This window comes from Hipposideros armiger, unplaced genomic scaffold (genome assembly GCF_001890085.2).
Source record: "Hipposideros armiger isolate ML-2016 unplaced genomic scaffold, ASM189008v1 scaffold_77, whole genome shotgun sequence".
Classification (NCBI taxonomy): Eukaryota; Metazoa; Chordata; class Mammalia; order Chiroptera; family Hipposideridae; genus Hipposideros; species Hipposideros armiger.
The window spans coordinates 454,436-468,229 of NW_017731427.1; the positions used below are offsets into that span (position 1 = coordinate 454,436).

A 13,794-nucleotide genomic window follows, 5' to 3' on the forward strand; every position below is an offset into this window, starting at 1 on the left:
GAGTCCAGCCCACACAGAATTGCCAGCACACGATGTGATTGTTGCTTGAACACCTTTAAGTTTCGATGAAGTTCGTTATGCAGCCAAAGCAGCCAAAAGGGGATTCATTCGTCGTTTCCAATAATTAACAGAATAGACAGGTGACTTGACACAAAGGAGCTGTTTCTAGTTTGAGCAGCAAGACGGCGATCTTTTCTGCAGCTAAACCTGCGAAACCCCTGCTTCCTCTCCAAAAGAAGGGCGCACTCGTGGTCCACCCCGGTGTCTGTGGTGTTTTCAGGTACACTGGCTGTGCGTGTGTCCTCGCACAGCTTCAGATTTTCACGCAAACGTGACCTTAGTTCACAGATCTGAAAAGACAGCAGTGTGACCTTCTGTGGCGGAGGCAGGGAGGGATGGCCAGTATCTTACTTCCCGCAAGCGGACATCTGCAGGGTCTGAGCTGGTCCCAGGGTGCTGGGCGCCCTGCACCTGACCCTTTCCGTCCCCACACGTGGACGTCCACCTTCGGAAATGTCGTCCGAGTCCCTGAAGAAAAGGCTGTTTCCACATTGGGCCTTTTGTACAACTCAGCAAAAGACCTGAGACAATCACACGACTTCCGGACAGCAGCTGTGTCACATGCCGTCCACCCCCTTCGTGACAATTGTCTTGCGGTCCCTGTGGCCCCTCACTGACCCAGGGGGCCCGGCTGGTGTCTGCTGGTGGGGCCGTCGAGGGTGCCTTGTTCCCATTTGCCGATCATCACCGCAGTCCTGCATCAGGGGTCCGTGTTGTCACCATGAGCAGCGCGGCCTTCTCAGAGCAACGCCGGCAGCGTCCAGCCCCACCAGGCAGCGGGGCCACACAGGCTGAGCCCACGGGCCTCCCGGCGGGGCGGGGAGGGTGGCCTCTCCCACAGCAGCTGGACGAGCCCTGCCGCGAGGCCCGGCACCACATCTGCCTGCTCGCACGCGGCCTGGGTGCCGCCGGCAGCACGCACACAGAACTTTAAAGCAGACCCTGGACGCACATGAAGCCTCGAGACGAATCGTGTTCTTGCTCTAAATGGACTTCAGTAGTTTCTCCAAACAACCAGCTGGGGAAACCCGGTTTGTCACAGCGCACGTCAGCTTGCAGGAGGGGCGAGTGCCCTCTGCTGAGGGGGCAACGCCAGTGAAGCAGCATGTGGACAGCGCTGCCTCCTGAAAACACACGACGTGCACGCACAGTGTGCTCACACAGACAACCTAGTGTAAGTACAAACGTGAAACTGCCAGCAGTGTCAGGCGTGTCACCGTCACAGGTGCAGGACGTGTCTGTCAGCGGTTTGCGTCTCGCCTTTTGTGCACCAGACGCTGAGCTGCTCCAAGACACAGTGGGGTGAGGATGGCTCCTCTGAGACCACGAGGGGTAGCCTGGCACTCGCCCCGTCGTGGGCCCGGGAAGTCCCCGGAGGCCCCGGTGAGGACGATGTTGGACAGCCCACACTGTGGGCGGGTGGCCGACCTCCACGCCGCACCCAGGAGGCCACAAAGTGAAGACGCGTGACCGCGCGGACAACGCAGGCTGTGGGGAGCCTGCCCGTGAAAGGCTGAGAGCCTGCAGGAGACGCCCGCAGTCCCGCCTGGTGGCCTGACGATGACTGTCAAGGGGACGGTGAGGGACGCTAAGCTGCAGGACCCGCCTTTGTGAAACAGCTCCGGCCAGAGTCACGAGTGGCGTGCGAGCAAAGCCGCGTCCCACGCTCCTCCCCCAACACACACATACACACAAGTGTAAAGCTCAAAATTATTCCAAAATTAACGTCCTCTGAAGAAGGGCGTTCCAGCAATGCAAATTCTTCTCCTTATCGTTACACTTAGCTGGGCTGTCTCCACAATTTCAGACATATTTTCCAATTATGTGCATGATTACATAGGCAGGCCACGTTACACGGGAAGGACCTTTAAGCCCACTCTGATTGAAGCACTTAACTTTCCTGCAAACTGTACAAAATCAAGACCCATTATGGAGGCTGAATGCCTCCACGGTTTCCAGTGATTAGCACGCGTCCTGCCCTGCGCGCTCAAGAAAATTCCGACCGGAAAATGTGAAGCAAAGAAGCGGCCAGCGACAGCCCCCTGCAGGCGCCCCCCCGCCCCCCCACCCCGGCAGGGCGCAGGCCGCTCCGCGGACCACAGAGTGCCAGGGGGCACCCGGGAGGCGGCCCACCCTTGAGGGTCACGTGCGCACCCACTGGCTTCTCCACTGAGGTGGGGCATCGACTGGCAGAAGCGGTGCCACCCCTGCATCTGTCCTGCAGCATCCAAGGGCGCATCACCCAGTTCCCCAAATCCCAGAGGCAAGAGGCTCTTCACCTTCACCCCACAGCAGCCTCGGCCCACACGGAGGTCTACACTCGCTCACACAGAATGGCGGGGGCCCTAGAGGCCACCAGTCGCGAACAGAGCGGCAGCTCTGGGGTGGCATCCTGGGTGGGCACCACCGCCAGGGGATGCCAGGGCCGGAAAGGCCTCTGCGCCTGAGTGCGGGTCCCACCGGCTACGTGGCTGCTCGGCGCCTGGACGCCTGCCTCTGTGAGTCTGGCTCTGAGAACCGGGGAGACCCGTCCGCACTGCAGGGGCCGCGCACAGTCCAGGCGAAGGGCCGCCACACGGCCCAGAGGGACAGCTCCTCGAGGGGCCCCGCACTGCAGCCCCGTCACACCGACAGCGACGTGTGCGAGGATGGTCCTCGACGACTCCAGGAATAAACCTCCTGTGCCGCACTCACGGCTGTCGCGGCCGGCTCCATGCCCGACACGCAGAGCCCCGGGGGGCCAACCCCCACCGGCGCCCCAAACAGAAAACACCATGATGGTCTGTGTCCAAGGGAAATACCTGGTGCCTTCTCCACGAAAATGACTTTGGAGTCTTGCAGGAAGTTGTGGCCGGACAGGACCATCCTCTTCCCGCCGAGGACCGGGCAGCTGGCTGCGCTCTGCTTCTCCACGAGGGGCAGCTCCTGGGCAGACCTCTGGGCTGCGTGGGGCCAGGAGAGCGCGCGTGAGGGGGACGCCGCCGGCCCCCAGCCTCCGCACCGCTCCCCACAGGGCCCTCCCTCCCGTGACCCGTGCGCCCGGCACTGCCCGAAATGGGCCTCGTGCACACACGTCGCCTGGCACTGTCCCAAAAGGCAGAGGGCGGCATCTGTGCAGAAGCAGACCTGGGGCCAGGCCACGTGCCAGGGGTCCGCACAGCGCCCAGGGAGGGAGCCTCTGCGCAGAAAGCAAGCAGCCCGCACAGACCCCACGGGCACGGGCAGGCGTCCGCCAGACAGTGTGAGGGGCCCGCAGGAGGGGACGCAGAGGGGACAGCAAAGCAGGACAGACACCGTCTCAGGCAAGTGGCTGGGTCTGCCCGGCGAGGCGTCCCTGTCACAGGTCAGCCTCCATTTAGGTCAGAAGCAAAGGAACCAAACCGAGCAGCTCCGCTGAGACAGTGTTTCCTGAAACCGCCCACACCTGGGAGCGGATGGGGCTCGTTCAAGGGGAGGGGGCGGGAGGGGCGCTGGGGAGGCCGCACCGGACAAGGGGCCCTTCCGAGGAGGCCGCTGCGTGCGGCCAGGCGGCCGTGCGCCCTCGAGAGACCCTCCCCGGGCTCCGGGAGAAAGCTCCACACACGGCTTCCCCAGTGACCCACGTGCTACCGAAAATCAGCCGAGCGGGAGTGGACCCCACGGTGTGGCCGCCGACAGAGGAGTCAGGCCGGCCTCCAGGGGAAGGAGGCGACACGGCCCCCAAGCGGGCTGGTCCCACCCCGTGGGCTGCGATGCCCCCTGCGCCTTCCCACGTGTTCTGAAATGGGAGATACTGGTCCATGCGGAGACCTGCGTTTCAGGACAAACTTTCTTCCCTTTGCATGAACCCCCGGCCCCCCTCGACCCAGGTGCTGGGGCTCGGGGCCAGGCCCTGCGCCCAGGCCGCTGAGCGGAGTTCTCCCCGGCCACCGAGAGCCGCGGCGGCCGTGCTCGTGGCAAAGGCGTGTCCCTGACGGGGAAGCACAGCTCGTGCGACGCACAGGGAGGCGGCGAGCGTCCGGGGGTACTCACAGCACTCGATGGGGTTCGAGGCCACCTGCAGGGACAGTGTGCGGCCGCCGGGCTGCGGGACGTGCACGCGGAACACCAGCCGCACGCGCGTGTTCTTCCTGCCGATGTCCGTCTCGCCCTTGCGCAGCTCGATGTCCGAGTTGCGCAACTTCAGGATCCCGGCGCAGTCGATGCTGCGGGAACACGGGCCGCACGTCAGCCCCGCGTGTGGGGCCGCCCGCGCCGTGCTGCCCCTCGTCCACCGCCCGGAGCCCGCAGGTCGAGGGGCGGACGGGGGGCCTGCAGGTGTGGGAGAGGGAGCCCAGCCCAGGACCGAGGCTCCCTGCTCCCCGCGCCCAGGTGTCCGGAAAAGTCCATTTATCTAAGGTTCTGGCAGCAGCCCCACCACTCAGCGTAAGAGCCCAGCTTTTCTGCAGCTTCGTGTGATTTTATCTTATTTCATTCCACACGAGACTCCAGCAAAACAGCCCGCGTGTAAGTCGTCGGGTGGAGGCCGACACTGTCCTACCAGGAAGCCGAGAGGACCAACGGCCGACAACCTGCCCAAAGGCTGCACGTGGCCCTGGAGCGCCCGGGCCGCTCTCACACCGAGTGTGTTTTGTTGGAGTAAATGCGGCATCACTGACACAGCAGCTGCCGCTGCTGCTGGAAGAGCAGGTGCGCTCTTTCCAGCTCCTGACCGTCCCGGGCCTTGGGAAACTGTGGTTGCACCTCCTGAAGCAAACCCAAGGACCAAGGAAGAACTCCCCCAAATCCATGGAACACCAACATGGAGAGAAAGTTTGGCCTGTTTCTAACTCAGAGGGTTTAACAGTCACAAAACGTATCAAGACCCCACACCCCCCGTCTCTCCCTACCCCACGGACACCCCAAACTCCCTGCGGCCCCAGGACCTCCACACGTGCGGCCTCCTCCACCTCCACAGGGCCGGCCCCTCCGGCACACTCCACGGAGACACCGCGGTCCCCAAGCTCCCTGACACGCCACCCTACGTTGTCCCCCAGCAACCAGGGTCCCGGCAGAATGTACATCCGATGGGACCACCTTGCCCCGTTTCTCTGCGGCCTCCACAGCTTAGGAGTGACGTGCACGGCACACAGTCTCGCGTTAGCAGGCGTCAGTCAAGGGGTGGGTTAGGCCCCGTTCGGCCAGGAGGTCAGGGCTCAGCTGAGGAGGAGTTCACCTCCAAGCTCAGGGGTCCAAGCCCATCCGCCCACAGGCCCTCGTCTGGCACAGACGCCCTGGAACACCATGCAGAGAGAGACACCGTCCCCTGTAGCGGTTCAACGTCTGCGTTGTAACCGTCCCTCTAATTTGCACCACTGTATCCAGAAATAAGTGCTGTCATGTTTAGGAGGCAGGCACGGGGGAGGTGCTGACAGCTGTGCAACTGAGTGTTTACTTTAAGTGGCAATATGCACAGTGGCTAAAACCCTAGAAAGGCAAAATGTGTTGTCACAAATATTTGTAAAGTTTATTTGCGTGCCGGGCCACTGAGCTGTGGGGTGTGGGGGCAACTACGCCCGCAGAGAAGGCCCCGCCGACGCCCCCGAGCGCCCGAGGCCACGTGGCCGGCGGCGGCTTACATGGCTCGCATGTTGTTTTCCGGCAGCAGCGGGATCTCCAGGACCTTGGTGTTGGAGAGAATGGCCTCGTGGCTGGTGGTGGACACGGTCTTGCCTGTGATGCGGTGGACCTGGTAGAAGGCGTGTGGCCTCAGCAGGCGGTCGTCCGCCGTCCCGATGAACAGCTGCAGCGTGAGTGGCTCGTTCTCCAAGTAGCCGTGGAGCTGGGGGGAAAACAAAAGGCCCTGAGTGCCCTGCGCACAGACCGCTGGGAAGCAATTAAAGTTTTACAAGCAGAGGCTAATTCAAAAGGAGCGCTGGTGACAGGTGCGAAGTGTTAGTCCCCTCCCGGCCCCTCTGTTTCTCTGTAATACAATCAAACGAGCCTTCAAAAGGCCTCATTATCCTAGTGTCCTGGGGCACTTGGGTAGGTGTTGGCTTTGAACTCAGGCTGCCTACACTTGCACACATACAACACATGCATACACACATGTGCACATGTGCACACGTGTGCAGGAGCACACACACACACACGCGCGCGCACGTACATGCGCACACGTCTGCCATGCCCTCCACTGGGACCAGCATCGGGGGCCATGACAGTGACAACATGCGTGGCTGTGCTCTTCTCTGCAGGACAAGCGGCTGGGATAGGGAGCACGGTCCCCCCTGGCACAGCCGGGCTGCCTGTTCCTCAGCCCCCCCCCACCTCCTCTCCACGTGTGTCACCGCGTGCAGAGACGCTCTCTGACACTCTATCCGCCTGGGCAAGGGGCTGCTGTGACGACCGCACGCGGCTGGGCAACCCCATCAGAAAGCGAGGGCGACGCTAAGACGAAGCCGGCTACCGAAACCCCTCCCCCCAGGAGGCTCGGACGTGCGCCAACAGGACGGGGTCGACTTCCCGGACTCAGCGCAACCCTCATCCACAGACATGAACAAAATCGGCCCTTTCTGCCCGGCTCAGGCTGCCCTTTTCAGAGGCCAATGGCAGCTCAGTGCTGCCTGGTGCCCACGGGCACGGGCCCCAGACCCACCAGGGGACACTCCGGGCGTTAGGTCTGAGGCCGTCTGTGCCCAGTGTCGCACGACACGGGAATGCACACCAGGCAGCCGAGTCCACATCAGTGAAAAGACACTGTGTGTCTGTCAGCCATCAACTCGCAGAGCTCCAGCGACACGGGATGTGGCAGCTGCCTCCCCCGGGCGCCGTGGCCGCGCCCCTGCATTCCAGGACACGCCGCTGCTGCCCCGCACCGCAGACGCGACACCTCAGACGCACAAGTGCAAGTGGAGTCAGGAGGTGGAAGTTGGGCCCACGGACCTGCCCCCGCTCCGTCTGGGCACCCTTCTCTGCATCACGTCTCGGGTCTGGCTTTACCTGTGACACGTGTCTGGGTCACTACGGAAATGCTGTTTGCAAGAGGCCAGTGTCACCAGGAGCAGGCGCCTTTAATCCTCAAAAGCGCACAGGCCCCAATCCTGCTTGCTGTGGGACGGCCCCTCGGAGCTCAGGGAGGTCCCACAGAGCCGTCCTGGCAAAGGGCTCGGTGGCAGCAGCCCACGGAGGCTCAGGAAATGCAGCCTGTCTGGCCTCCTCGACGCAGGTTTGTGCTCTTTTCTTGCTGGACTAATTTTAACAGCTTTGATACGCGACCATCAGATGAGCCAAACTTCCTCTTAAGGTTGAGCGGTGGTCGTGTGAGAACGCTTATCGAGGCTTTCAAACACACAGCACAGCCAGGGCCGCCCGGCCAGGCTGAGTGGTCGGTCAGGCACTACCCTATCACCACCCGGGGATCTGAGGTGGGGTGGGGGCCCCCAGCACCATGCTGGGTTCTCAGAGAACAGGGTGGAGGGGAGATGAGCAGAAGCTCGGGAAGAACCCGCCCTGCAGCGTAGACCTCACGGGTCTGTCCACTGACACAGTCATGAGACTGAACGTCCCCTGGGTCCACGGCCTGGCGAGTGAGACGGCCACCCTGACAGTCACTTCAGCCCGCCTGGGAGGCGCGGGAGCCAGGTCACTAAGACACTCCCAGCAGCGCTGCTGGGGACGGAGGGGGCTGGACTGGAACTCAGCACACGGCCGGCGGGGACGGGGCGCCGCGTGCAGGCGGGTTTCAGGAACACAAAGCAGGAGGCCTCTGGGAAGGCCACCGCTAATCTGTTCGCTGAGTGTCCTGGAGAGAAATGGGACTCCAGCAGCGAATTCTCCAGCAGGAGATGGTGGAGGAGGAAGCTTCCGGCGCCGGGCCCAGGTCTCTGCAGCCACTGAACGAACAGGCGGCTTTTGAGCACGGTTCCAATTAGCACGTACAGATCTTCACTTTCATTTTACTATGCCAATTTGAGAAAAACGAACCTCAGACACGGGAAGCAGACTCTGGGACACTGCCGTCAGCTGCAGCTGACCTCCACGTGGCCCGAGGACGCGGGTCTTCCCGCCGGCCGGCCCCTCGCGCTGTCCCGGGTGCAGATGTGGCCTGGGGCCGGGTCGGATGCCAGCAGGTCCCTCATTACAAGGAGGCAAAAGTGCCTGATTTCCATGAACTCTCGGGGCCCCAATGGCTCACACATTAGAAGATAAAAGCCCCCCCCCAGCGCTCACTTTAAACAGGCGCCTGCCTGCGTCCCCTCAGTTACCACCGGCCACCCCAGCGGGAAAAGTGTGCCCTGCTCCCCTGGGGGGCAAGCCGCTGGAGGCTACACAAAGCTGAGAAGGGCTGTTTCCCGGGGCTGTGGGTGGGAGGCGTGAGATAAAGGGTTTCCTGGGGGTTCCCGTGTCCACGTGAGGGGTAGCGCCTGTGACCCCCTTGAGGGTAGGAGGCCTGGACGGGCTGAGGAGTGGGCCTGCGGCAGAGTGGGCGTCTGAGGGTGACCGCCAGCTCGTCCTGGAAGCAGCACAGCTGAGGGCCGGTCCCGCAGACGAGCATTTTGCTCAGACGTTTGCTTCCTCCTCGCCCAGCTCCATCTGGGGCCGTGGGAGATGTTCTCGGTGCAGTAACGTCTTCTCCTCAACATAAACACTTGCAATGTCACGTTTACAGCGACACGGTGGGGACGAGCACACAGCTCAGCAGGGCTCAGTGAGGACGCGGCCCCACAGCCTCCGGCCCCGTCTGCCTCCCCGTTCCCTGCTGGGGAGCAAGATTCCTGACTTCTGCTAATTTAATGAACTTACTACGAGACCTTACTCCAGGCTGAACTCAAACCCACATTTCTATAACGGGAAATGTAAAAATAAAATCAGAGATTGATTAAGAGGCAAATTCTGCCATTCAGTGCTCCCTTTCGTGAAATTTAATGCAAGAATACACGAATGAGTCTTCAACCCATGTGTGGCTAAGGCGTGTCGCACGGTGTCAGGGGGCCTCATCAGCCCAGCGCACAGCCGGGCTGCGGACAGACAGCGGGAAACGACAATTAAAATTCCCCCGGGACGCACGCTGTGGCGCTTATCCGGTGGTAAGTAGAATGCAACGAATTGTGGGTATAACTTTACCCTTTTAAAAACACACTGTTTCAGTGAAAATGGGAATACTTAAGGTTTCACCTGGGAGGTAAACATCTATTATTTAAAACATGAAGTTCATTTTAAGAAAAGCAATTTAAATACTTCACATGTTCCACTGCCTGGCTCCCTGCCTCTAGGACATTACAGTATCTGTCAAAATAATACTTACAAAAATACCTGTCATAACAGTGACCCCTCTTTGCTAAACAAAATGCATTATTCCATTTCAAGGCATAAGAGCTACGGGTTTTCTACACTTAAGAAAGTTTGTTTTTAGCTCCTGTGCTTCTCAGCACTTACACGGCAAGATGACAGGTGAGCGGAGAGACTGAGGACAAATTTATTCAACGTTGAAATTCAAGCAGCGCTCACGTGTCCACACATGTGCACACACGCACACTCCACACACACAGATGCACGTACACATGCACACACGTGCCCACATGCACACACACACAGACACATGCACGCTGGTGCCCAAACATGTGCTCAAATGCACTCACACGTGCTCAAGCGCACACACATGTGCTCACATGCACACGCACATACTCATTCACATGCACACGCAGGGGAAGCAGTGTCGTCTGAACAGAGAACCGGTTAACTGAGGGGCGTTAGTGACCTTACGACGAGCCGTTTTGAGTTGGTTTGCACATGAACTCAGTGAGGAAATGCTCGTGCCCGGCACACGGCCGGCGTGTCGTGGGCGTCCTTAACGGCGCGTCTGTTTTAGGGCCGAGGCCACTGCTGAGGGAAGAGGCAGGAGGCTGGAGCTCAGGGGACCCCTGCCCCGCTCACACGGTCCCCTCATGGGAGGAAGGTGGCCCAGGGAGCCCTGGAAGAGTTGACGTGCGTCATCTCCACCGACGTGCCCTCCACCAGGGTCAGAGGTCAGAGGTCAGCCCCGCTGTGCTCCCCAACCCCGCAGACGGCCTGGGTCCTAGCAGGGCGAGACTGGGCCAATTTCACTACAAATTAACTACTGCGGGTTGAGGGGCCAGTGGGCCGCTCCCTGAGTGTCGAGGGGACGGGCAGAGGGGAACCTTCCGGAAGCCACGCCCGGCCCTCGGTGTTTGCCATTAGTCACCCAAAGGCCAGCCGAGGGCGGGGCCTGGCCCCGGGGACCTCACAAAGGCTCTCGGCATTGGCACGTGGGCAACGCCGGCCAGATGCCCAGACGCCCACACGACCGGCCGCAGCCTGCTGTCCGGCTGCCCCCTTCCCGGCCCAAGTGCTGCTGAAGGGACGGCTACCACAGAGCCGGTCAAGGGGTGATTGTGTGTCCCGCCTCGGCACAGCTGGGCCCCTGGCAGGGCCCAGCGGCCATCTGCCGACACAGGGCCAACTGCCCCGGCCACAGACAAGAGCCCAGTGTTGTCGGGAGCGGCCGATGGGCACTCGAGGCGCCCAGCCCACAGCTGGGCCTGGGCAGGGCTGCTGAGGAGACAGTTATGTAACAGCGATTCAGGAGGTCACACCCTGCCCATCCAGAGCCTTCTCTCTCCAACACAGAACAGTCTTAAAACACACAGAGGACGGAAGCCAGGAGCACCGGGACAGCGGCGGCCGCCCTCCGGCCAGTTGCCCTGACTCCTTATTAGAACTTTCATGGTCGTTACCGGCCAACGTCGCTGCCCCACCGCCATGCGGAAACGTCCTGCTCTCCACCCACGGGCGTCCCGGGCTTTGCTGGAGGGAAAAGAGTAACCGGCAAATCCTTGCTCCTCGTAAAAGCCGACGGCTCATTTCAGGGCCCCGAGCGAGCGCCCCTGTCCTGCTGTGGATGCCACTTGTGTCGGTGGGGACACCAGGAAAGGCGCGCTGACGGCGCCCGCCGGCTCACGGACGCGGAGGACAGGGCTGCCCGGACGCCGTGAAAGAGCAGAGGGCAGGCATCTGCTGCCGAGGCTGCCATGAAAAATTAACCTGAGCCGCGTGCCGGCCGGCATGCGAGCCGGCGGGGTCCGGTGGGGGTCAGACCTGCATTTTACGTCCCACGGGCGGCGTTCAGCTCCGGCTGCGGGGCCCTGGGCACAGCGGATGCTCTGGGTTCCTGGATCTCGGCTCCTAATCGGGGCTAAGGTTTGGCACCAAACAGCAATTTGTTTCAGTGACATCTCTTTCTCTGGCTTTTGTGAAAACCCTGGCTTTCCAGGTTAATAATCCTGTCCCAAGTACAGAAGGAGACACTTATGACAAATGAAACAAGGAACAGGGACGGGGCTGCGGGTAACATAAACTGCGCTGTGGACACTGGGTAATGGAGACCCGCCATCTGCCCACGGTCTTCAAACTCCTCCCAGAGCCGGCGGCTCGCAAACCGAGCAGCGTGCCAGCCCCTCCGTGCCCCAGGAAGGCCCCGCGTAACATGAAAACTGTAGCAGCTCGACTTGGAATGTCAATTTTAACCACCTGAAAAAAACGAGTTGTTTCCTGTGTTCGTTTCATGGTTTCAGCTCTCAAGTATCTTGAATGATAGAAAAATATGTCGTGGTCTAGAGGGGGCACAGTTAAGCCTAAAAGCCAAGCACCCTAATTAAAGAGAGTCCCCTGGAACCACGCGGGGCACACGCTGCCCTGCCTGCCTGAGCCTGAAGCCAAACCTCCCCGGTCCCCCTGGCTGGGCGGTGGCCCCCGAGTCCTGGGCACCTGGCCCTCAGCTCCGGACGCAGCCCCTCATCAGCCGGACAGGGGTACACTGCTCAGTCATAACTGGCCAGAAAACAAGTTACAAACCTAAAATGCTGTTCAGGAATTGACAAATTCGTCGCTGTGTTTCATGTTTCAGGGACCTATTAATTATTCACACAAAGCCGGCGGCCTCCTGTGTGATGGGCTAGATGCTATCGAGAAAGTTATTTTGGTGACTTGGGTAAACAGAGCTTAAGCCTTTGACCCCTGGGTCAGAGACCAGCACCGTCCGCAAGAGGCTCCGCACGCCCCCGTGGGGGTGGGGACGCAGGACTCCGCAGACGTCTGTGCAGCTCGCTGGACACTCGCCCGCTGTGGGGACAGCAAGCATGCAGACGGCAGAGAAGGCGGGTGAGCGCGGCCTCGGATGGAGGCCACGGGGATGAAGGCAGACGGGGCGCCAGGAAAACAAGAGGACAGCAGGACGAGCTGCGGGGACTCAGGCCACCCCCCGGCTTCCCGGAGCCTCGGTGCTGTTGTCTGAAGAAGGTGGCGGCTCTTCAGGGACATAATTTTCCAGTTTATCAGTAAAAATGCCAAGAGAGGGCCAGCCTTCACGCGTCTCCCTGGAAAGGCCCCTTCCACGCAGGCTGACGGCCCCTCTGCTCTCCTGTCCCAGGGAAGGTGGCAGAAACCGTCCCTCCTGACTCCTGCGCCAGGCTGCGTCCCACCCGGGCAGAGGCGAGCAGCCCCAGGTGGCCCGGAATGTCCAGCCACCCCACGCCGAGGTGCTGCCCGTCGCGGGGCTGTGAACGTGCCCTCGCGGGTGGGGGCGCTGCCTGAGTCCAGAGACCCCTGATCCTGAGCCCTGGAGGGTTCGGTGCTGCCGTCTTGAAGGCCGAGTGAACTGAGGGCTCGGGAGAAACAGAACCAGATGTAAAATACCAGCTGCTATCCTTCCTGTGCCCTCTGTCCTGCCAGCACCGCTGGCAGCACTCCCCAAGCACTCTCAGGGGCCAAGCACGGACGCTGTCTCCTTCGGGGGTGACACTCCTGGGCCTCTCCTGCCTCTGCAGCGATGGCCCGCAGATGTGGACAGGCACTGGCACCGACGGTGCCCACGGCCGGACGCCATCCTTACGCACGTGCCCGCGTCACTGGTTGACGGGAGACGGCCAGTCTGTAAGGTTGTTGCCTGGCTCGTCTCACATAACAAGACGCAGAGGCCAGGGGTGGGGCTCCGGGCAGACGGGGCCCGGCCACTCCGATGCCCGGGGGAGCAGGCGCCTTGCTCCGGTGGCCGTCATGCCACCCAACCCCAGCCGACCAGGGGGTGGCGCGGAGGGCATGAAGGGGTCCCAGGCAGAACCTGCCGGACACACCCCCAGGGCCACTGATGAATCCAGGAAGGACCCTAAGAGGTGGGCGGCGTCCTAGAAGCACCCCGCTGGACGACGCCGGGCGAGCCACATGCACGTCTGTGTCCCCAAATAAAGATGGGGCGACACCATGTGATGCTGAAGTCTCCCCTAACCTCAAATGTTTGTCTGTTCTGCCTAGAAACAAGGTTACAAGTTTCAGCTCACAGCACCTTCGGGTGCAGAGCTCAGGGGGCCACTGGGCGGCTCCTGTGTCCCTGGTGCTGGGGGAACGGGCGTGACCCACGCTCGCACCTCTGCAGATCGCACGCTCTGGCTTCTCGGACAAACTTTTGGAAACGGAGAAGGAAGTCTCACAAGCTGGACGGACGTGAAGACAGCACGTTTCCGTCTGCGAAAGCGCCTTGGCTCCGCCCACATGTCTTCAGCGCCCCACGGGCGAGGCGGACCCGAAAGGCTCTGTGGCTCAGTCTGTGTCCTGCTGCAGGCACTGCGGCCACCACCTTTTTGAAGAGGGAGGTGAGGGCGCAGACATCAGGCCGATGGCGTCAGAGGTTGTGCTAAAATAGCTCACCGCAGAGTTAGGCTTTGTGGTCACCGAGCTTCCACGGCGACGGAGCGAGCCTTCTAT

The 13,794-nt window shown here is 61.3% G+C and overlaps 1 protein-coding gene across 4 annotated transcripts in view; it reads right to left on the minus strand.

Annotated features, from left to right (window-relative positions):
• NFATC1 (nuclear factor of activated T cells 1) overlaps positions 1-13,794 on the minus strand; it is a 105,384-nt gene that overhangs the window by 56,810 nt on the left and 34,780 nt on the right. For all 4 annotated transcript variants that reach the window (XM_019643384.1, XM_019643383.1, XM_019643385.1 and 1 more), the window contains exons 4-6: positions 5,658-5,860; positions 4,072-4,244; positions 2,862-3,002 (exon numbers count right to left, since the gene is read on the minus strand). In XM_019643384.1, coding sequence (XP_019498929.1) covers positions 2,862-3,002; positions 4,072-4,244; positions 5,658-5,860 — 517 coding nt within the window. The remainder of the gene's footprint in view (positions 1-2,861; positions 3,003-4,071; positions 4,245-5,657; positions 5,861-13,794) is intronic.